We start from the raw sequence: 22,093 nt of genomic DNA on the forward strand, positions 1-22,093 counted from the left end.
CAGAACTACACTGACCATTTCCTCAGTTATCTGAGAGGCTGTCTTCCTGGCTTACAGTTCCCCGTTTGGCACAAATAAAACTCTTTCCTATTCCTATTACAGATTAATGGTTTCCATCGACAACTCCAAGAGGAAATAATGTGACTAGTAAGTATAACAAGGATACCGATGATTAAATAAAAATATATTAATATGAAATTTATCTTCAATAAACCATAGTAAAAACTCCATTTTGGCTTTTTCCTTTATCAGAAAGATACACTCCCTGTCACTCAGGAGACTACAGATTTATACTTGTTTCATTAGTATCGGATGGATTAAAGTTTTCAATTTAAGAGTCATCTAGATTTTTTGGGTGCGGCACTAGCCTAAGGGTGGTATTCCTTCAACGCTTGCGGGCAGTCTGCGTTATCTCGGACCTAAATTTACCAACCCAAAACGCTCCAAGAGGGATGTCCTCTCTGGTGCACGAGGAGCGAATGCATCTGTCTCAGGGGGCGTTACCGGCTCCGTCCCGGTCCTGAGAGAAAAATCTGTGGGTAGAGGAGGCTCCACCGCAGGAGCGCGCGAGGGCCTCCAGGGCTCAGTCCGGTGGGCTTCGTTCTTCGTCCTCTCGTGTCCGCGGGACTGCCTCTCGCTGACGGGGAGTGAAGGCGGCCGCCGTTCCTCGGGAAGACAGCGGAACCAGGCCGTTAGCTGAGGGCGCAGACCGTCATACCGCAGCCCGAGCCGCGCCGCGGACTGGGGAGGGGGAGGGGCGAAGGCGCTCGCGCAGCGTCGAGTTTCCCAGAATTCCCAGCGGCCGCGGGGAAAGTTTACGGGACGTAGGCGGCGGCGGAGGCGGCGGCGGCGGCAGTAGCGGTTACTAGGCGGCCCGCGGCCGACCATGGCCCTGGCCGGGCGTCCCTGGCCTCTCATCTCCGAGTCTTGGGGAGACGTCGCGGAGCGGGCAGACTTCCGGGAAGGAACTGACAAGCGATCGAGCGGCGGCCGGCGCGCATAGCGCCCCGAACATGCGGCAGTCTCTGTGGGCGACCCCGGGCTGCGGAGAGGCGGCGGCGGCGAAGGCTCGGGAGGGAAGGAGGCGGCGGCGCCGGCGGAGGTGGCGGCCGGGACACCCGGCGTCTGGCACGGAGCCCTAGGGAGGCTGCTTGGCGTGGCCTGGAGCCTCGTGGACAAGGATGCTGTCCCGAAAGAAAACGAAAAACGAAGTGTCCAAGCCGGCCGAGGTGCAGGGGAAGTACGTGAAGAAGGAGACGTCGCCTCTGCTGCGGAGTGAGTGTCGGGAGGGGCGCGCCCACACCTGGCCGGGGCGGCCACGGGCTGCGGGGACCCGGGCGAGCGCTGCTCCTCGCGCCTTCTTACTCCTTTTGGTTTCTGTGAAATACTGTTTTTTTTTTTTTAATTTCATTACGCCGAAGGGTGTTCGTTCTTTGAAAGCTGACAAAGAGTAAGAAACTTAGATTAGTCCACTCCCGCACCCCTGTCCCCAAATAAGCACAGACTTCCCCGTCCCTTTATTAGTTTTGATTACTGGGAGAAAGAGGCTCTTTAGGAAACGCTTAAATTGCTGATCCCCTGATGCTATAGGAACTAAAGTGATTAGACTGGGGCGTACTTTTTCCTCTTCCAGTTACGTCGAGATTTGCCTTGTGTTTGCAAACATTGTGGTTGTCACTCGCCGGTGCTGGAAGTTGTGCGAACTCTTCGGTAGAATTCCTTAGCCCAGCTACTGGATGTTCTTGGATGAGGTGAAAGCTGATTGTCGCTATTGTAGCCGCTACCCAAAGCCTCATCAATCGTAGATCTCAGGGTAGAAGAGCAAAAAGTATAAGTATTTGGCTATGTTTGTGAGAATTGCTTCAAATAACCCCCCGCCCCCCCCCCGACTCCAAAAAGGCAGAGTACTCAAAATAGTTTTTTCATATTTCCGGGAAATTACCAAAAAGTGTGTTTGTTTGTTTTTTAAAACTTTAACAGAATGCTTTTTTTTCTTACCCCACTCCGGCACTTTTCTTCTGTTCATTTTAAGTTTCTGACTCTAATTTTCCAGCTGAATCTTTTGAATTTTTAATTCTTGCTTGTGAGGTAAGGAGCTAATTTTTTGGTGCTCATACTGCATGCTGGGCCCTTTGTGTAAGTTTCCTTTTTGGAAGCTCGTAGTAACCTTGTGACTTAAGCATTACCTCATATTGTAATTGGGAAAGCTTGTCATAGAGGTTCCTAGTAATGTTTGTCCAAAATCACACAAAAAGGGGGGGAGAGCATGTTTTTCCATTGTAACTACGTCATCAACCTTCCAGATTTATCCTTGTATTTGCAGTGCTTTCTTAAAGAACAGAACAGATCGGATGGGTATCCCAGTAATCTTGAACTTGATTTTTAAACTTTTTTTTTTAACAGTTTAATTTTCAGTTGCACCTTCTCTTTTGATTTTGGCTAATTTTATGATAGCTTACAGTTTGCTGCAAATAAAATTTATTGAACATTACTTGAAATCGTTAAATATGTTTGCCACACCTTTAAGCAAATAACTTTTGATATAGTATTTTGTTTCTGTTTTAGTTTCATCAAATACGTGTGTGGTGGTGGTGGTTTTTTTAAGTGGAGCTGCTGGGGATTGAACCCAGGACCTCCTGCGTGCTAAGCCTGCGCTCTGCCACTGAGCTATTCCCACCACTCTAAATCAAATGTTGAGCCTTGTTTATTGGGATATTAAGTTTTTGTCTAGAGTTAACTTTGATGCTTACTAATATGAGTGCTCTCTGAAAGTGTTTACTTAATGAACTAGTAAAACGGTCTCCAAGTCCAGTTTTCTTCATGTTTTGAAGTTATTTGCTTTCTAACCAGGAATGCCTAAACTGTTTAAGTTCTGTATTCAGAAGTACTGTTTACTTAAAGCCATTGTTCTTCCGTTATCTTCTGCTTTGAATTATAATTGTTCTGAAAGGAGCCACAGTTTCAGGCTTGGTGTGTTTTTGAACTGATTCAACATTTGTGTGCATCTTTGAAATGAGACATTTTTATTTTTTAATTTTTATACTTAAATTTTTAGCTTTTCCAGCTCTTAATTACTGTACTAGTGCTGCATAATTTCAAGAGTAGGAAGACCAGATTGATAATTTAAAAAATCTTTTTAAAGGAGTCTACCTTTGCATGTTTGGGAATAGCATTGGGTTCTGTTTTTTTTTTTTTAATTGTGTTTGCTTGAAGAAGGACTTAGGGAATTTTGAAAATGAAGTAAAATCAACAAAACAAATTGTAATGTTAAATTATGCCGATAAATTGTGTATCCATTTGTTAGATTGTTTAGTATTTTTACACATTTATTCATGAGTATTTCATTAATATTTATTTCATAGCTAAGCTTATTGACATTTCCTCATATTATATGTGGTAATATGCAGAATATTTGATTTTGGCAGAGCTTACACATAACACATTCATACAAATTATAAATTCATTTGAGTGGGAAGATGTCAGTCTAAATTTTAAAATACCCAAATAATATCCTAAAATTTAAATTGTGTTTTCCTAAGTCCATTGAAATTTTTCATTTTGGGGTGATAGATGTAAATGACCAATTTCTGAAAAGTGTATTACTTACTAATCATTTTATTCTTTCATTACAGATCTCATGCCTTCATTTATCCGGCACGGTCCGACAATTCCAAGACGAACTGATATCTGTCTTCCAGATTCAAGCTCTAATGCCTTTTCAGCTTCTGGAGATGGAATAGTTTCAAGAAACCAGAGTTTCCTTAGAACTCCAATTCAAAGAACACCTCATGAAATAATGAGAAGAGAAAGCAATAGATTATCTGCACCTTCTTATCTTGCCAGGAGTCTAGCAGATGTCCCTAGGGAATATGGCTCTTCTCAGTCATTTTTAACAGAAGTTAGTTTTGCTGTTGAAAATGGAGATTCTGGTTCCCGATATTATTATTCAGATAATTATTTTGATGGTCAGAGGAGGCGCCCACTTGGGGATCGCACACACGAAGACTATAGATATTATGAATATAACCATGATGTCTTCCAAAGAATGCCACAGAATCAGGGGAGGCATGCTTCAGGTAAGTTAAAATTATAAATATTACATTATTTTGTGTTTGGACATACTAACACTTCATTGAAAAGGTGTTCTTTTCTGAATTTTCTTGGGAAGCCAGTAGATACTCCTAGAGAACTACTTCTCCATTTTGCCATACTTGCTAAACCACCTTGCAAATTAACCTACACTGAGGGAAAGAATTTTGTGTCCATTAACTCATTTAATCAACTTATTTTATAAAAACTTGGTACTTATCTGAAGGCTATGTAGACTGTGTAACACTGTGAACCTTGAAAACCTTGAGAATTTAATGTCTACAGTCAGACTGAATCTTGGTTTAGATTTGGTAGAATGGGAAGGTTAGGGTTTCAGAGAAACTAGACTGAAACCCACAAAAGGAAAGGCAAATAGGAAGAAGGGGCATGGTGGGCAATACCATGGCAGCTGCATCGATACTTAGCTAGAACCTTCTGTGTTTCTCTTCACAGAACTGTTTTGTAGTTAAATAATTATTTCCCTAGTTGGTCAAAAAGACATTTTTGTCAAATGGTTAATTGTTGTGTTAAGCATGTCCTTTTGTTTTTCTTTTTGGAATGGGCAAAAATATTTTCCATGTAATTTATAAAATCTAATTTCTGCATTTGCTTAGTTGGGGATAATTGGACAAGAAACAGAAGAGCTAGGAGAAATGAACAATTCTCCATTATTCCTAAAGTACTATGTTACCCTGGATAAACTGAAGCAAATAAGGTGACTTAAAAACAGTTTGTTGGGGGAGGGTATACGTTCAAGTGGTAGAACACATGCTTAGCGTGCATGAGGTCCTGGGTTCAATCCCCAGTACCTCCTCAAGAATAAATCAGTAAATAAGCAGAATTACCTCCTTCCACCAAAAAAACCAAAAAACCAAAAAAACAAAACAGTTTGGAGTATGAGTGTTCTGAGCGTAGAAAACGTTTCATTTATTTAGTATTAACCATTTATGTGGGTCTAACGTTTTCCCTGACCCTCTTAGTATCTGCCTTCTGATACCGTATTTAAGAGAACAAACCAATATATACAAAATGATCACAGAACAGTTAGTTGTTACACTTTGTGGCACTGACTGTAAGTGCAATAGGAAGTCAGAAGAGAGAGATCAGGGTAGGCTAGAATACTTAAAGAATGGTTCTTGGAAAGGTAGGAACTGAACTGTGTGCTTTGAGCTTGGACTTTAGATAACAGGGGATATAGGAAGGACATTAGGTGGAAAATCAGGAATAACCCTGTGAAAACAGTAGACGTGACATAAATCCAAGGAACTGTGTAGTTCTACCTAGTTAGAAGATATAAGTTGTAAGGTGGAATGGAGATTAGTGGTGCTCCAGCAGGCTGTAGGATTTAGACTTGAGTCAAGCAGAAGCCATTGCAGATTTCAAAAGGACAAGAATTTCATTTTATGAAAGCAGTATTTAAAGATTAGTTTACTAGTTGTACTTAGGATAGATTACTAGAGAAAAAGGGGACTGCAGGTATCAGTGGTAGAGGAGAGAAAGGGCAAATCTATGATACTTTTGAAGGAAAAATGAGACTTAATTACAGTTTTGGGAGGAAATAAATCACTGAAGTTTTGAAAATTGAAGAGTAGTGTGGAATAGTTGGCAAGAGTAGCTTACTTTGTGAAAGCTGACATTCAAATCTCATTGGGACATTGAAGAACGGTTTTGTAGGCATATAGAAATGCTGTAATGAAAACAGGTGGGTGCCTTTTTCGTTTTTAAAGAACTAGATTAAAAGGATTAGACAGTTGCATACTTCAGTGTTTATTTTGGCTATTTCTAATGTGTAGTTTTAAACCTCAGAAATAATTTGCTATCCAATCAAAATAGTAAGTTTTTAAAATAAAGTTCACTTTTATATATTTTTAGAGTAATATCTACTTATTATAGGAAATTTGCAGAATGCAGAAAAGTTAAAGTACTCATTATAATAGAGATTCCTTGTATTTAGTTATTTCTTTCATCTTTTTCAATGATACTCTTTTTTTTACATTATTGTGATTATACTCTATACAGTTTCATATCCCTGCTTTTTTACTTGAATGAGTTCTTAATGTTATATACTGTTTATGAGTAGTGTCAATTATCCATAATTTTCTTGCACCATTTAGTGGTTAATATTTTAAATGTTAATGAGGACCTGACCTAGACTGGGGACATTTGGAAAGGGGAGAAGTGGGACACATCTGCCTTGATGGGCCTTCACCCCATTGGGGATTGAGGGATGAGGGAAAGAGAAGAATCAGATAAGATTAGCAAAGCCCCTGGCTGTGTAGGAGGTGCTCCTAAAAAAATGGTTGAATAAGTGAATGGATCCACAGATTTCAAGTCTGGAGTCTTAAGACACTTTTGGTAGCTGAGGGATAGCTTATAACAATCTGCTGTTAATACAGATTGTTGTTCTTCACACTTCCTTTCCCATGTATATTTATGTTGCAAACATCACTGATAGCTCATGACACTTTCATGCTTGAAGTATGAAGAATTAATGATACCAAGTTAAAATCTTGTTTTAAAATTCTGATTTGCAAAATATCATGGAGGAAATGCTGTAAAAACTGAATTTCTACTGATCCTCTCTTGGGAACCTACTTATGCAATCTAACGTAGTTTTTGTAATTTTAATGACACATTTTTAAACAACTTTCCAATCACAATTTATTTTTTTATTTTTTTTCCAATCACAATTTAGAAATAAACAAAATACAAGTTAATTGGATACTTACTCAGATTAAAGAATGTCATTCAAAAAAAGATTTGCATTTATTATGGCAGTGATAGATGCTTGATAAATTTCACTTAACATTAATTTATATCAGGGCAGTAAGGATGCTTTTACCTTTCAGAAAAAAACAGTACTTCTTTGCAGGAGTCTCTTAAGTGGCAGGAAAGGATTAACAACCAATTATTAACCAAACAGAAAAGCCTAACAGCTGTTTTTTCCAGAAAGGAAAAAAATCTGAGTGTGAAACAATAGCTGGAAATTTCTTGAATTCATCTTGAAAAGGTTTGAAACTTATTATATATTCAAGATTTATGCTGGAGAGAGTTTAAGGAATTGAATGAATGGAAAGGAGAAAGTAAATTTGTGGGAGAGTAAGGATGTTCTATGGACAGATCTGTTTTCACGAGGTTTAAATTTTGATTGCTCTTACTAATGTAATAAGAATAAAAAAGTATGGAAGAAAATAGTTTTTGTATGATTTGAGAGTAGTATTCCTGCTAATTAGTTATTAGTTAGACTTTTAGGAAATACCCTATCTCTAGGGTTAATTTCATCTCATTGTATTTGGCAGAAGTACAAAAAAAGTTGTATAATATCTTAAAAGTTCTTAGGGCCTAGCAAGTTCTACATTTAGCTGTGAAATTTGACCTTTAACATTTTGGCCTACATACCAGTCAGGCACTTACTGTATGTGCCAAAGGAAGGAATTCTGCTGCTAACAGGAAATCTTTAGTTGGAATACTAAAGGCAAATTGAATTCCTTTGTTTGTCCTAATAATTTAGTTCTGTACAATTTTAAGTAACAAACTTGTAACTCATTTTTAAAGACAGCTAAAGAAGTCAAGTTATAAAAATCAAATTAAAATGTTCCAGGCTTTACAAAAAAATATTGGAGTTGTGTTTATTCCAGGAAACGTATAAATAAGTATTTTGTGAACCAGAATCTTCTTTGGAGGAAGTGTTAATAATCTTTAGGGGTACAACTTTATTTGTAATTAAATTTTGGAGAGGAGGGAAAAAGGCATTTGACTTGGTTAAATACTTTTATCTCTTTATCAACATCTCGATTATAACATGTACTGTAATGTTTAGTGTCTGTTACCCTGGAGCTTATAGCCTTCATTGGAGTTCCAGATTCCATTTATTCTCCAGCGACTACAACGGTAGGAAATTAGAATTTTTGAGCTTGTCTGTAAGTGCAGATTTTGTAGATATCTGCCTAGTTGTATGAGATTAAGTTCTTTGGAGGCATATCTACTGAAAGCTTGGTGGAGAGACAAAGTAATACTTTATCTGTGCCTAAAAAGGTTAGGAATCATGGTCTCACATGGTGTTGGTAAAGCCAGTGAGTCTGTTTGGAACTTTGTGAACTTTATGGCTCCCTTATCAACTTGTCAAGGTTTAGTTGCTGAATACAAGAGATTTTACACTTATAGAGAGGTCTTTGTGTTTGCTCTAAATATGAATTTCAAGTTTACCATGGTTTAAAATCTGGTGTTAGGTACCTACTATTGTTTAAATGTAAAAGTACCTGTGTTTCTAGATTGAGGCAAGTTCAGTACATGGAAATTTGAATTTTCTAAGCAGATGAATGAAATTACCACAGACTTTAATACTCCTAGGCCTGTACAATTTTAAATTACTGTAATAGTTTTTTGTTTTTAATGCTGCATTTAGAAATCTATTTATGTATTCCCAGGCAGACCTCTTGTCAGGCCGAAATGTTATGGTTCTTATTAATAACTCAATTTGAGTACATTCAATTGACTATAATTTAAAAAAAAATTGCTATTCTTCGCTATGGCTAGAACTACAACATTTTTAGTGATGAAAGTATGAGAAAGTATAAAGCCATTGCATGCTTATACAATGTGATTTTAGTGTTTTACTATGTGCATGTCTTTAGCACACTGGCTTATTTTTTTTCTGTTTAAATATTTTCTCTTTAAGTACTGAAGTTGCTTAAGCTACCCTTATTAAATAAACGTTCAGTTGCAGGTGACAGAAGCCAAGGCCTGTTAGCTTTGTTTTGTTTCATAGTCACCGTATGTTTTAGAAATGTATGCCTTTCTTCCTAAAGGGTACTGAGCAAGAATGATTTTGTTTTCTTTCTTGCATTTTCTTTTCTGCCAGAGTTCTTCATAGGTGGTGTTGCGTACATTCTATTGCATCAGTTCCAGAGACACATAATGACTGATTTCTCTTTTTGTGATGTTAAAATTGATCATGGAATAAGATGTCATCCGAATTCATCCATCATGATGTTCTCCGTCAACTTTTTACCTATTGATTTGAAAGCCGTTAATGATTATTGGCTAGATCCAGTATTTCATTAGGTGTTGCAAATAGTGATACTCTAATTTTGTTGTTTATTTATTTATTAGTTGAAATTCTATAATGAAGACCTTTACTTTTTAAATTATTGTTCATGTAAGACAGGATAAATGCTAGCTTTTTCCTTTTATTTATTATTTTTTCAGAATAATGAATTGGTACCCTAGCCACCTCCAAAGGTAACCAATGAGTTTTTATTTTTAGTATATTTATGAACTCAGGGATTAAAAAAAAATTAAACACCAAGCTTTATTTAGATTTTACCAGTTATTTCATTAATGTTCATTCTCTGTTTCAGGATCCAGTGCAGAGTACCACATTGCATTCAGTTGTCATATCTCCTTAGTGTTCTTTGGTTGATGACAATTCCTTAGTCTTTAATTCTTCATGACTTTGACAGTTATAAGGAATACTTGTCAGATATTTTGTAGACTGTCCCTCAACTGGGACTTTGATGTTTTTCTTATGATTAGACTTGGCTTATTGGTTTATGAAAAGAATACCACAGAGGTGAAGTGTTTTCATCATACTTTATAAAAGAGATATATGATCTCTATATGACGTTATTGGTGCTGTTAACCTTCAGCAATTGGTTAAGATTTGCCAGGTTTCTCCACTATAACAAACACTGCGTGTTCTTCTAGTTTTTGTCTTCATTGTTGTTTCTTTCTTGAGCATACCTTTTATGTCTATAGTCTTTACATCTGTGTTTTGGATTCTTGCATTTTTTTCCTTATGGTCTTCCTTCAGGGAGTTGTTGCTTCAATCTTTTTACTCTTTTAATTTATGACAGTGGCAGAATATTTCACTTTTTTCTCTGCTTTGGGACAACATTTTTCTGAATGTTCTTTTTAATGAGTTTTGTACCTTTTTGCCTCTTTAATTTTTCTTATAGAACTGGTGTTGTGCTGTTCTTATTACACATTATTGAATAATTTGGATATTTCTAGCTAGTTATTTAAAATTGGCTCTTGTCTTTGCCAGAGAGGTTAGGGGGTTGTGTAGGGAAAAGGAAAAATTATTTCAAGATAGTGTTTTGGGATATGTAATTTTTCACAGTGCTCTGTTCTTATTTTTCCACTTCTTTCCTTATTGTTCTTCTAGCCCAGTTCCATTTGGTAGTTTTATATATATGTGTGTGTATATATATATAAAAATAAATAAGATTGAGGGATTATACCTTCTTTTTAAAAATTTTTTTTCCTTTTTTTAGTTTATTTTTTCTTGTCCACTTTATATTTTTAATTCTTATTTTTTATTGAAGTGTAGTCAATTTACAGTGTTAGTTTCAGATATACAGCAAAGTGATTCATGTATGTATGAACATATATATATACTTTTTTTTAAGATTGTGTGTGTGTGTGGAGGGGGGTAATTAGGTTTATTTATTTATTTATTTTTTGGAGGTACTGGGGATTGAACCCAGGATCTCATGCATGCTAAGCATGCACTCTACCAGCTTAGCTATATCTCTCCTTCCTTTTTTTTTTATTGAACTATAATTGATTTACAATATTGTATAAGTTTCAGGTGTACAGCATAGTGATTTGGGTTTTGTGCAGATTATATTTCATTATAGGTTATTATAAGATATTGGTTATAATTCCCTGTGCTTACAGTAAATCCATGTTGCCTATCTATTTTATGTATAATAATTTGTGTCTGTCTGTTAATCTCATACTCTTACTTTGTCCTTCTTCTCCCCTTTTGGTAGCCATAAGTTTGTTTTCTATGTCATAAGTCTGTTTCTGTTTCATATATAGATTGTTTTGTATTATTTTTTAGATTCCCCAGATAAATGATATCATATAGTATTTGTCTTTCTCTGACTTATTTCACTAAGCATAATAGTCTCTAGGTTCATCCATGTTGCTCCAAATGGCAATATTTCATTCTTTTTTTTTATGGCTGAGTAATATTTCGGGGTGTGTGTGTGTGTGTATACAAACATATACACACACCACATCTTCTTTAGCCAGTCATCTATTTGTGAGCACTTGGGTTGCTTCCATGTATTGGCTATTGTAAATTGTGCCACTATCAAAGAGGAAGTCTAGTTCCTCCCTTCTTCTGTAATTAAGTAATAGTTAATACTGGCTAGTTTTGTGAAAATTTTTATTTTTAATGATAAAATTGTGACTTTTAACAGAAGAGTATATTTGGGAATTACTTTTATAACTTTCTCAGATGGCATATTTTTTAGCTGTGAATAATTGTTTTATTTCTTCTCTTTTCCTTCTCAGGTATTGGGAGAGTTGCTGCTACATCTTTAGGAAATTTAACTAACCATGGTTCTGAAGATTTACCCCTTCCTCTTGGCTGGTCTGTGGACTGGACAATGAGAGGGAGAAAATATTATATAGATCACAACACAAATACAACTCACTGGAGCCATCCTCTTGAGCGAGAAGGACTTCCTCCTGGATGGGAGCGAGTTGAGTCATCAGAATTTGGAACCTATTATGTAGATCACACAAATAAGAAGGCTCAATATAGGCATCCCTGTGCCCCTAGGTAGAGTATCAATTTATTTTAACTTTTTGTTTTGAGATTATCTAATGATAGATTTTGAACTCATAAAAAAATAACAGACCTGCCTTCTCATGTATCAGAATATATTTTTGCATTGTAACATCTTGCTGTTTTTATTCAATTTATAAATATTTTATGTTGTTTCCTACTATTGCCAGGCAAGAAAGTGAAAATTGGAACTGCACAGAACATCTCAGATCTTTTGATAAATGCAGCCAGTGATCTTTTGGACTATTCTGATTGATGCTGGGCTTATCATTACATCTCATTTATAGCCAGACTTTGAGCCCTAGGAATTTTATAGCCAGTTGTCACATATAGCTATAGAGCCCTTGAAATGTGATTAATCCAAATTGAGATGTGTTATACATGTAAAATACACACTGGATTTCAAAGTACATAAAAAGTTAGTGTTAGTCTAGTAATGAAATTGCAAATGTTTCCAGTTTACTGCATTTGAGTTCTCAAGAACTGAGACATAAGATTAAAAATGGGTAGGGTATCATCAGCATGTTGATAGGTGTTGCTTCGTATCATCTCACATCATACAGATATTTGATTATAGCAGATGTGCATTATTTAGAACCATTAAAATCATTATGAAAATAATTTTAATATCACCCAGAAAACTAAACTTTGTCATTGTGCTGTTTTAATCATTTTACATATTTGGATTTATTTATTCAACTTTGAAAAGCAGTTTTTTACAGTGATTCCATGTAGTGGCACTCAGTGTTTATTGAACAACTAAATTTTTCATCCCTTCAGAAGAACCAAATCACCCACTCTGCCTGTGTTGGGCTCTAGCCCCTTTGCATACTCTCCTTACCATCTCAAGCAGGCTGCTGCTGTCCCTGGCTTCTATTTTTAGGCCTGGAACATGGAGATAATTTATAGCTTCCCTCCCACCTGATCACAATCCCCACCCAAGGGCCACTTATTCCTGCTGTGTCCCCAGCACCCAGCACAGAGACAAGCACACAGATAGATGTTTGTTGAATGAATAAATGATAGAAATGCAAAAAAAGAGAAGAAAAGAAATGCAGTTATAGTTTGCTATCACTGGGTGGCAGAGGCTTTCTGGTTTGTAGAACTAAATTTGAGAGTGTATATTGAGCTTAGTTTTCTTATCATCGTTAATCTTATATTATTACAGAATTTTTATAGTTTACAAAGCATTTTCACAATTAGTTAATTTGCTTCTCTCCATAACTGTGTAGACTTTTAAAAAAGGAAAGAATAAACACCTTCCTTAACCTCAGATAGGTAGTATTAATAAATAGCTATTTGATTGTCTATATTATGCTAATCTTTATACAGAACTCTTGACATATATTAGGTCATTTAATCCTTGACAGTCATCTTTGGTATGAATTTATTCAAGTTTTACAAATAAGGAGACTGAGGCTTAGAGAAGTGAAGCAGTTTCGCCTATATTCATACAATTTGTAAGTGGCCAAACTAAGATTAAACCCCCCAACCCCCTAAGTATATCTGACTTCAAACCTCAGTTCTTTCCTACCTCCCAGCTGTACTGTCAAGGAATATTTCACTTTGCTGAGTTGAAGATAAAATTTAGTGCCATTTGCACATTGATCTTTAAATTGCTAGCCACAGTCTAATCCAACATTTAACTTTAGTCCTAGTTTAGTATTGAAATGACCTTTTCTGATATACACATAAATATTTATGTTTGGAGGCAGGCTCTTCCAGTTTGTCTCCAAGTCTGGAATAGGCCATTATGGTCTCTCAGAATTCAGTCTTTAACCTTCCAGTGGTTCAGTGCTTTCCTTTAGCATTTTCCCATATAATAGCCTCCACACCAGCTTGCTGCTCTCTCCTTCCCTCAGCATATACAGGCCATTAGAATTAATTAAAAGCATGTTTTTTTTTTTTAAGTTTCTCATTTAAAACAGATTCTAATCAGCTCTGACTCCCATATGCTGTCTTTAGGTGGTAAAAGCAGAAAGGAAATAATAGTACAGTGGGTATTTCAAACACAGTACTCATCCTACTGTAGTACCTATTCCAAACCCCTTTTTCAGCCTAAAGGAGGTAGAAAAATTTGCAGCTAATTACTAATTATTACTGAAATTTATGATTCTAGTTTTAAGCTTCTATATAAAGATTGTAACTTAATTCTGACTTTTTTTTTTATAGAATATGTTAAGGTTTAGGGTTGGTTTTATATCCATCACTAATGACCTACAAGTTTCCAAGAGAAGGTGAATTTTACTTCCTCTATAGTATGGTTAAAAAAAAAAAGGCATATCTACATTTTTTAGGTAGTAGAAGTTTGGGCAAGAGGCACATTAAAAAATGCTTAAATGTTGTTGTTCTTATAGTTTCTTGTTTGATTTAGGGCCTTTATGCTAAGGAATGTTGATTCTTTCTTTTTAGTGTACCTCGGTATGATCAACCTCCTCCTGTCACATACCAGCCACAGCAAACTGAAAGAAATCAGTCCCTTCTGGTACCTGCAAATCCATATCATACTGCAGAAATTCCTGACTGGCTTCAGGTTTATGCTCGAGCCCCTGTGAAGTAAGTGAATTTACAGCACAAAGCTTTGTTGAAGGGTGAGTGGAGGGCTGAATGGAGTCTGGGCTGCTTAACCCCCACAGCATGATGTTTTTTCTCTTAATAATATTTGGCTTTTAAATAATATTTAAAGAAAGGATATTACAGCTTATAAAGTTTGAAAGTCATTGATTAGAAATAGAAGTTCTACGTTTATTGAATCTCTACTTTCTTTGTGTGCAGACCTGTGCTATTATAGGGATACGGTAAAGGACGTACATTCTCAATAACTTGTAAATAAGTGATACAATACCTTGTGTGATAAAAGAAAGGACCCAAGTAAGTCCTAGGCACAGAGGTGAAACAAAGCAGGACACAAGGGTGTTAAGGAAATAGTATGTGCGCAAGTTCTGGGATGAGGTGATCTGTGGTTACTGACACTTCAGCTGTGTTACCCTCGGCAGGGTGCTTAATCTATAGTTTTGTCTTATGAAAATTGGATATAGTAATAATACCTACTTTTGAGGTTGTCTTGCCCACTGAGAGAGCTTAGTAAGTGATTGTTATTATTTGGGGGGGTAAAGATACAGAATTGTGGTTAAGGTCACTCAGGAAGGAAACTGAGTATGATTTCTGTCTCCGTCACCTACTTACTGAATGACATTGGGTAAGTTCTTGAACTTCGTTCTAAGTGTTTTTCCTCTACTGAAACACAGGGGATAATAATCTAACCTCCCTTACTCAGTATGGTGAGGCTTCAAAGTGACCATTCATTTTAAAGCAAATGGCACAGTGGCTGATTTGGGTAAGTCCTCAGTAATGGTTTCTTATTAATATGAGTGAGCAAGGAAGACTGCACTAAAGAGAAAAATACATGGGTTAGTTTTTAAAGATGCTGATGAGTGTGCTAGGCTCATTGAGAATATTTATTGGGTGCCATAGTATGCACTGTTCTTAGAATGTAATCATGAATAAATGAAATTTGCCTCAGAGAGCTTCTCTTTTCTGGGAAACAGAAGTAGTTACTCAGATCAATAACCCAATGTGATAAGGATTAGTGACAGTAGTAATACAAAGTGCTGTGATTTCAGAAAAGGGGGTGTTTGAAAGCAAATAGTTATTGATAATCCAGTGCTTCCTATGCTCAACTTTTAGGTGTGTTATCTCATATACTCTTCCCCAAACCTATTTTACAGGTGAAAAAAGCTTTGTCTCTGCTAAGATCACACAACTATTGCGTGTTGATTTTAAAATGGTAGATTTTAAACTTTCACCTCTAACTTCAAAGTTCATGCCGTTAACCTTTGTCATTACTACTTTCTTATTTAATAATAATAATCACTAACTGAGTATCTATTAAATTCCTGGCACTTTGCTAGGCATTTTATACATAATAGTTGCATGTATAGTACTATTAACAACTATATAAGCTGAAACTTTGTAGCCTTAGTCTTAATATTCCTTTTGTATTTCAATACCCAAAATTATCAGCATAAAATAGCCTGAAGAAGAGTTTTAGAAAGTTTAAGATGATTGTACAGTGAATTTAGAATGAAATATTTAAATCTCATAACATTATTGGTCATTTACTGTGAATTATTTGTTAATTTTTAGCCAGCATAAATATCCTCTTACATTCCCTCTGATCTTCTCAGTCTGTAAATTCATAGTTGTGGCCTGATGCAGTGAGAGAAGATGATATTTGAGGGTTGTGGTCTCAAAGCATCAGTTTTTTTTTTCCTGAGTCAAATTTAAGCCTTGTCAGTGTAATTTTTTTCAAAGGTTTTAATTATAGATATTATTCCCTGGTATAAACAGTGCTTGTCAAAAGTTTGGTTTTAGTTTATTTGAAATTACATAACACATTTATCCATAGAAATTAAGCACAGTTTGGTATTTGAGCTAACCTACAGAAGCCTCTGTATCTGATAATACCCATATAGTATAGGAATGGGATGAGGAATGATAGCAGATGGACTTCTCCTTTTTTCCTCTTCTCTCATTCCTGATACCACTTGACCTACTACTGTGTATAGCCTTTGTTTCATATGCTGATCCTAAGTCATATATAATATGTGCATGTATTTATATTTTCTTTAAGTCTGGAAGAATATGTGCTTAACTGTTAACCTTTGTTATTTTAGGGAGTTGATAAGATTGAGGAGGGTTATTCTTTCCACTTTATGTTATTTCTATTTTATGACCATTGTTAGAAAGAAATAACATAAAAAGCTTTCCTTTTTGGGGAAAAAGATAGTACTTAAATGGAATTCTTTGCTTCTTATGAAAAGAAATGATTCCCAAAGATTATAGTCCCTTTCCACTCTGGTTCTATGAGCTAGCTATAAAACTTCAGGAAACTAGCAACTTAAGTTTTTTTTCAAATAGATCAGAACTCTCCCAGAATGGGCCAGTAAGAAGAGAGCAAGTACTTCTTTACTGCTTAAAACAAGAGGTCTAAAACCTGATACTTTTTAGCTGATCCTAAATCTTTGTCTCTAAAGAGGATGGAAATGATTAATATTGTTCTGTCAATGAAAGGTGAGCTGTTATCTGTGAATTAGATAATGGAGAAAAAAGAGATTTTAGCCAAAAAACTAGCTTGTTTCTTCCTTTTGTTTAATAAACAGTCAATATCTTCTAACTTCCTAAAATGCTTTGATTCTATCTCTAGCAGTAACTTAACCAAAATAATTTTTGCATATACTTCCAGAACTACCTTAGAACAGATAATATTCTAAATTTTTATTTATTAATTTTAGTAAAGTTATAGCTCTAAGTTTGCTCACAGAGCCTAATATATCATATAACTTTAGTCAAACTGAACTATAGGATAAAATTGTAAGATTTAATCTTTAACAGGAAAAAGACCATTAGGAACTATTTACTTTCCAGTATTCCTCACCCTCCCCCCCCCCCCCCGCCCCCGCCACCAACACCAGTCCCCAATAGCATTGTGGTACTGACTCTATTTTATTCCTGTGTCTTGGTGATCCTGTGTTATCACCATTGACTCACTTCTGGCTGTAGGAGGAAAGGAAGAGTGGGCATGCTTTTACATAAGGCAGGCACAAGGAACTTGGGCTATGTTATGATACCCGGGGCTGGGAATAGCAGCACTTTTGGCTCCTGAAGGTAGCATCCACTGGAGTGTGAACATGATTTTTGGTAGCATTACAGCAATTGCTGTTTGCTTATATGGGTTATTTACAAGTACTGTTTGAATACTACCCTAGGAAAAACAGTAAAAGAGATACTATAAGAAAAGGTTACTGGAGTAGTTTATAGCCTATTTTCTGAATGATTTCCCTGTATATTTAGAGTATAGTGACTAAAAGTTAAACTGAAGCAGATTATTTGACTCCTTAAGAAGAGAAAAATGAGAATGACATACTTCTCGTAAAAAAAAAAAAAAAAGGCAGGCATAGGCAGAAGGCAGTAACTATATAGAAACTGCAGGGGCAAGAATTTGGAATGGAAATTGGCTCATGGCATACTTTTCTCGTCTGTGCTCTTCTTTAGAATGCTTTTTCTTCTTTCTTTTAAATGGTGTTTTTTTTTTTTTAATGGAGGTACTGAGGATTGAACCCAGGACCTCATGCATGCTAAGCATGGGCTCCACGACTGAGCTGTACCTACCCCCAGAATGCTTTTTCTTCTTCTCAAAGTATTTTTACTAATTACTCTGATTTTGTTACTTCTACCCAAAATCCTATTCTTAATGCTAAATGCTGTGATTGGGAGTCAGAAAACTGTCTGAAGCTTTTTTTTTTCCTTTTTAAAAAAAACTTGAATGCTTATATAGAATGATACTCATGTCTTAAAGACAGGTGTGACATTTACTAATATTACTATATTTATTTTTCTCCTTTTTCCTTGCTAGAAAGTATATAGATGATACATAAGCTTTAATGTTCTTACAGTTCACCTGGCATAAATTTAAGCAACTTGAATCAGTAGACATTGCTGAAATGTCCCTTAGCTATGAAATTCAGACTCAGAAAGATTAAAGTTTTTTGTTAGGAATTATGAATTTGTTTCAAACAAGTAAAATTTTAAGGTACATGAAGGGCAGAGTTTCTAGGAAACACCTTGCAACTGTTTCTTCATAGAGGCTTCATAGAGGCTTATTAAGTATTTCTGGTAATATTTCTCCAATTTATGTTGGCAAGTAGTTGGAGTTAACAACTAAAGAGAATATAAAGCTTTCTACCAAGTATATCTGTTAGTAAATTTGCAATGCTCATTAAATTGGTAAATTTGGGATCCAACGAAATATGTTTACCTTGTGATTTTATGTAACATGCTTCTGATATTCCTGGTACACATACCCAAGTTGTACAGGAATATATGTGGACGTGCCAGGCACAGTATGTGGCTCATACTGGCTTCTCTGTATTTGTGTACTGTTTCTTTTTATTAAAAATAAAACCTTTTTAAAAAAAGATGATTTTGGAATAAGACAGTAAATGCAAATGAGACTGACACGCTGCCTACTGCGCTAAGGAGGCAGGTAAGACATTAAATGAATTACCAAGCAAAGGATCATTGGGTAGGAAATGTTATAAATGATTATTAAGAATAAATTTACCGTATACTGTATAGCACAGGGAAATATATATACAAGATCTTGTGGTAGCTCACAGCGAAAAATAAATGTGACAATGAATATATGTATGTTCATGTGTAACTGAAAAATTGTGCTCTACACTGGAATTTGACACAACATTGTAAAATGACTAGAACTCAATAAAAAAATGTAAAATAAAATAAAATATTACATGTATCTTAAAAAAAGAATAAATTTACTGGAGTTTACAATGAAAGGTCTTCCTATTATGTCTGCTCCGTAATATGATTTGAGAAGTATAGCTTTAAAATTATATAAGTATATGCCTTGCTCTAGTTCTAGTTTTCTTTCTCTAATCTTAGTAGTTATTAACATTCAACACTATTACTCTGCTGCACCTTGGTCCATTAGTTCTCTGCCTTTCTGATCTTTTAGTCACTAAACAATTTTGCAAGAGATATGTATATAGCCTTTTTAGGTTTCATCAAAAAAGTGAGAAGATTGGATTAGAGTGCTGTCTTTAGGTCTCTTTCAATGTGAATTGTAAATTACTGCTTTAGTAGTTTGTTGCATACTTCCGTGTCAGTATGTGATCTGCTTACCATTGAAGAAGGATTAAATGCCTTCTGAAATGTCTATAAATATAATCTTACGTGAGTCCATCCCTACATTGTGGAGTCTTCTACAGTCTACTTATTCTCTCATTTTGAAAAGAGCTTATTCTTCCCTTTCTACTTGAGTTTTTCTGTTTGTTTTTAATATTGTATACTCAACCTCAGGAAAATTCAGCCCACAAATGATGGTTCCTTTTCATTCCTCTATTTATTTCCTTGTTTGCTGTAGTGAACAGCATGCCTCAAAAAGCTTCATCAACACTAGTGACACAAATGATCTTGCCCATTTTTGTGTATTGTTCTTTGTAGAAACAGTGTCATCTAAAGTATTCTTAAGTTCCTGACAGTTAACTTTGGATGAACTTACGAATAATTTGAAATGTGTTCTTCAGAAATTATAGAACCACAGTGGTTTAAAATATGTGTTCATTATTGTCTACCTGTTAATATTAGAATAACTGATACTTAAGATGAACAGAAATGGGTATTTTTTTAACTTAAATTGAAATGAAGTAACATTAGCAGTTTTCTTCTCTCCCTAAAAAATAGTGTATTTAACTAGCAGTTAATAGCTCAGTTATTTTTAATTACAGTTTATAGTTTACTTAGTTATAATAAAATTCATATTTATAAAAATAGACCAGTTTATTGCTATAAGTTCATATTTATGTATGTGTTGTGAACATATGTCTGATTGTGTTTTAAAACAGATATGACCACATTCTGAAGTGGGAACTCTTCCAGCTGGCTGACCTGGATACATACCAGGGAATGCTAAAGTTGCTTTTCATGAAAGAACTGGAACAGATTGTTAAAATGTATGAAGCCTACAGACAGGCTCTTCTCACAGAGTTGGAAAATCGCAAGCAGAGACAGCAGTGGTATGCTCAGCAACATGGCAAGAATTTTTAAGTTAAATTTTTAAAAATAAAATTTAAGTTTTATAAGGGCTTTAAAATATCTTCACAGATGAAAAACTGCAAACAAGTACTTTGGTTAATAAAGGCAGCTTGCTTTTTTGAAATTATAAAATTCTAATTTTACATATATTTTATTTTTAAAAATATTCTTTTATTGAGAAAAAAATGAGTTTATCATTTTAAGAGCCAGCATGGCAAACATTTCTAAATGCTGTATGTTTGGAAACTACTTTGAATATTCTCGATGGAGACAAATGCAGCAAGAAATGTCATTTAACCAGATACTAAATGGGAAGTGATCAGTTGGTAAACTCTTCCAGTAGCAGTACCTTTCTTTAAAAAACAGAGAGATAATCTATGCAGTATTTAAAAAAAGATGTTTACTGCTTTAGTGTGGAATACTGTCTGAAATTGGATGGTTTAAATACTACCATCGTGTAGTTCAAAACATAAGATGGTATTTGGGACCTTTATTGTGATAAATTTTTATATATAATGTGTGGGGTTCTTCCCCCCTCCAAATGTAAAGAACCCTTTTAAAACATGTTGAGAAAAGTATTTTTTGGTATGAAAGGGTGAAGGGCCTGTAATCTTTCAGGAATAAATTTAGGCATAAGGCCTTAGCCTGTGTGGGAAAGTTATGTACAGCACTCAAAAGTTGCTAACATTACTTCCTCACTGTGGGCCAGGGCTCTTATGGCATTTAGTAGCATGGTTCTGATGAGACAGCGGAGGGTTCCCAACAGCATAGCACGTTGCCATCCTAACAGACTGGATTGAGCTGCCAAAAATGACAATCAGGGATTCATTAAGAAATCTTGGTCATTAAATTGATCTTACATATCTTTTATCTTCTAAGAGTTTGTCACAGAACTTTAAAACCCAGTATTTCCCTTCCAGTTTTTTTCCTTTTGGCTTAATAGTTACTAAGACATTGTTCATAATTAGCACAGTATATTTGATTGCAGGAAATTTATGGCACGTCTAGCCTATAAATCTCTAGAATTCTGTGAATTTCAACACTTATTGAAATAGCTATTCAGTTATATTTAGATGTGTTGTAAATATGTAAATAAATTTTTAGTTTAGGTAACCTTCCAAAATACAAAGCACTCCCAGTTAGATACCATTGAGTTTGAATTATTGGTAAAATGTTGAAAATGTTACATGTTTGATTTTATATAACAAGCTTATTAAATATATTTTTGTGGAAACTAAATGTGTTGTGTTTGAGTCCATGTTTTATGCATAGTGCTATAAATACTGTTTTTCCATTCAGAAGGCCCATAGGCAAAGGAAGCAGTATAATGAAAGGGGTATTGAAAAATGAAAATAGGTTAGTGGAATTTTATCAGTGGGAGAATTTATTTTGCAGGGCATTTGATCAGACTTTTCTAATATGTGAGTTTATATATCTTAAGAACCCTCACACACTCTTCTATCCTGGTCATTGTCTACTCCTTACTTAATAGTACCATTTAAGGCTTAGCCGTTTCTAAGAAAGTTAGAAATTACTGTTATAGAGCACCCAGATAAGAGGCATTACCTTCCTTTTTTCATTACCACACTTTTTTTCTCTCTTTAAAAAGTATGTTCCTTGAAATTCCACTACAAATTTTAGTGGAAATTGGAAATACAATATAGAATCACTGATGTAAAAGAACTGGAATGTACCTAAAAGAGATTAGCATACATTTCTTAAAATGGAAAGCTGAATTTGTAATGGTGTCAACGTTTTTAAAAAGGCATTTTGAATTTGAAAAAGAGAAATCTTCAATCATTCTTT

General features: G+C 35.3%; 2 protein-coding genes across 3 annotated transcripts in view; one reads left to right on the top strand and one right to left on the bottom strand.

Moving 5' to 3' along the window:
• The window catches only part of LOC141578028 (uncharacterized), a 48,923-nt gene extending 47,127 nt beyond the window's left edge, over nt 1-1,796 (bottom strand). The window contains exons 1-2 of the mRNA XM_074366580.1: nt 1,638-1,796; nt 434-1,377 (exon numbers count right to left, since the gene is read on the bottom strand). Coding sequence (XP_074222681.1) covers nt 434-1,377; nt 1,638-1,796 — 1,103 coding nt within the window. The remainder of the gene's footprint in view (nt 1-433; nt 1,378-1,637) is intronic.
• On the top strand, nt 1,136-21,526 carry SAV1 (salvador family WW domain containing protein 1). 2 transcript variants are annotated; one of them, XM_010966984.3, is made up of 5 exons: nt 1,136-1,275; nt 3,633-4,076; nt 11,395-11,665; nt 14,084-14,227; nt 20,098-21,526. In XM_010966984.3, exons 1-5 carry the CDS (start codon nt 1,182-1,184, stop codon nt 20,297-20,299), a joined length of 1,155 nt encoding a protein of 384 aa, XP_010965286.1. In that variant the 5' UTR covers nt 1,136-1,181; the 3' UTR covers nt 20,300-21,526. The 2 variants fall into 2 exon arrangements, with proteins under 2 accessions (XP_010965286.1, XP_074221652.1); XM_074365551.1 differs by having other exon boundaries at nt 14,084-14,262; nt 20,098-20,320.
• The last annotated feature ends 567 nt before the right edge of the window (nt 21,527-22,093 follow it).

The sequence above is a fragment of the Camelus bactrianus genome, chromosome 6 (assembly GCF_048773025.1).
Source record: "Camelus bactrianus isolate YW-2024 breed Bactrian camel chromosome 6, ASM4877302v1, whole genome shotgun sequence".
Taxonomy (NCBI): domain Eukaryota; kingdom Metazoa; phylum Chordata; class Mammalia; order Artiodactyla; family Camelidae; genus Camelus; species Camelus bactrianus.

Coding starts and splice junctions, on each gene's coding strand:
- SAV1 (XM_010966984.3), top strand. CDS start 1,182: ATGCTGTCCCGAAAGAAAACGAAAAACGAAGTGTCCAAGCCGGCCGAG. Junction 4,077..11,394: donor TCAGGGGAGGCATGCTTCAG/GTAAGTTAAAAT, acceptor TTTCCTTCTCAG/GTATTGGGAGAGTTGCTGCT. Junction 14,228..20,097: donor TATGCTCGAGCCCCTGTGAA/GTAAGTGAATTT, acceptor GTTTTAAAACAG/ATATGACCACATTCTGAAGT.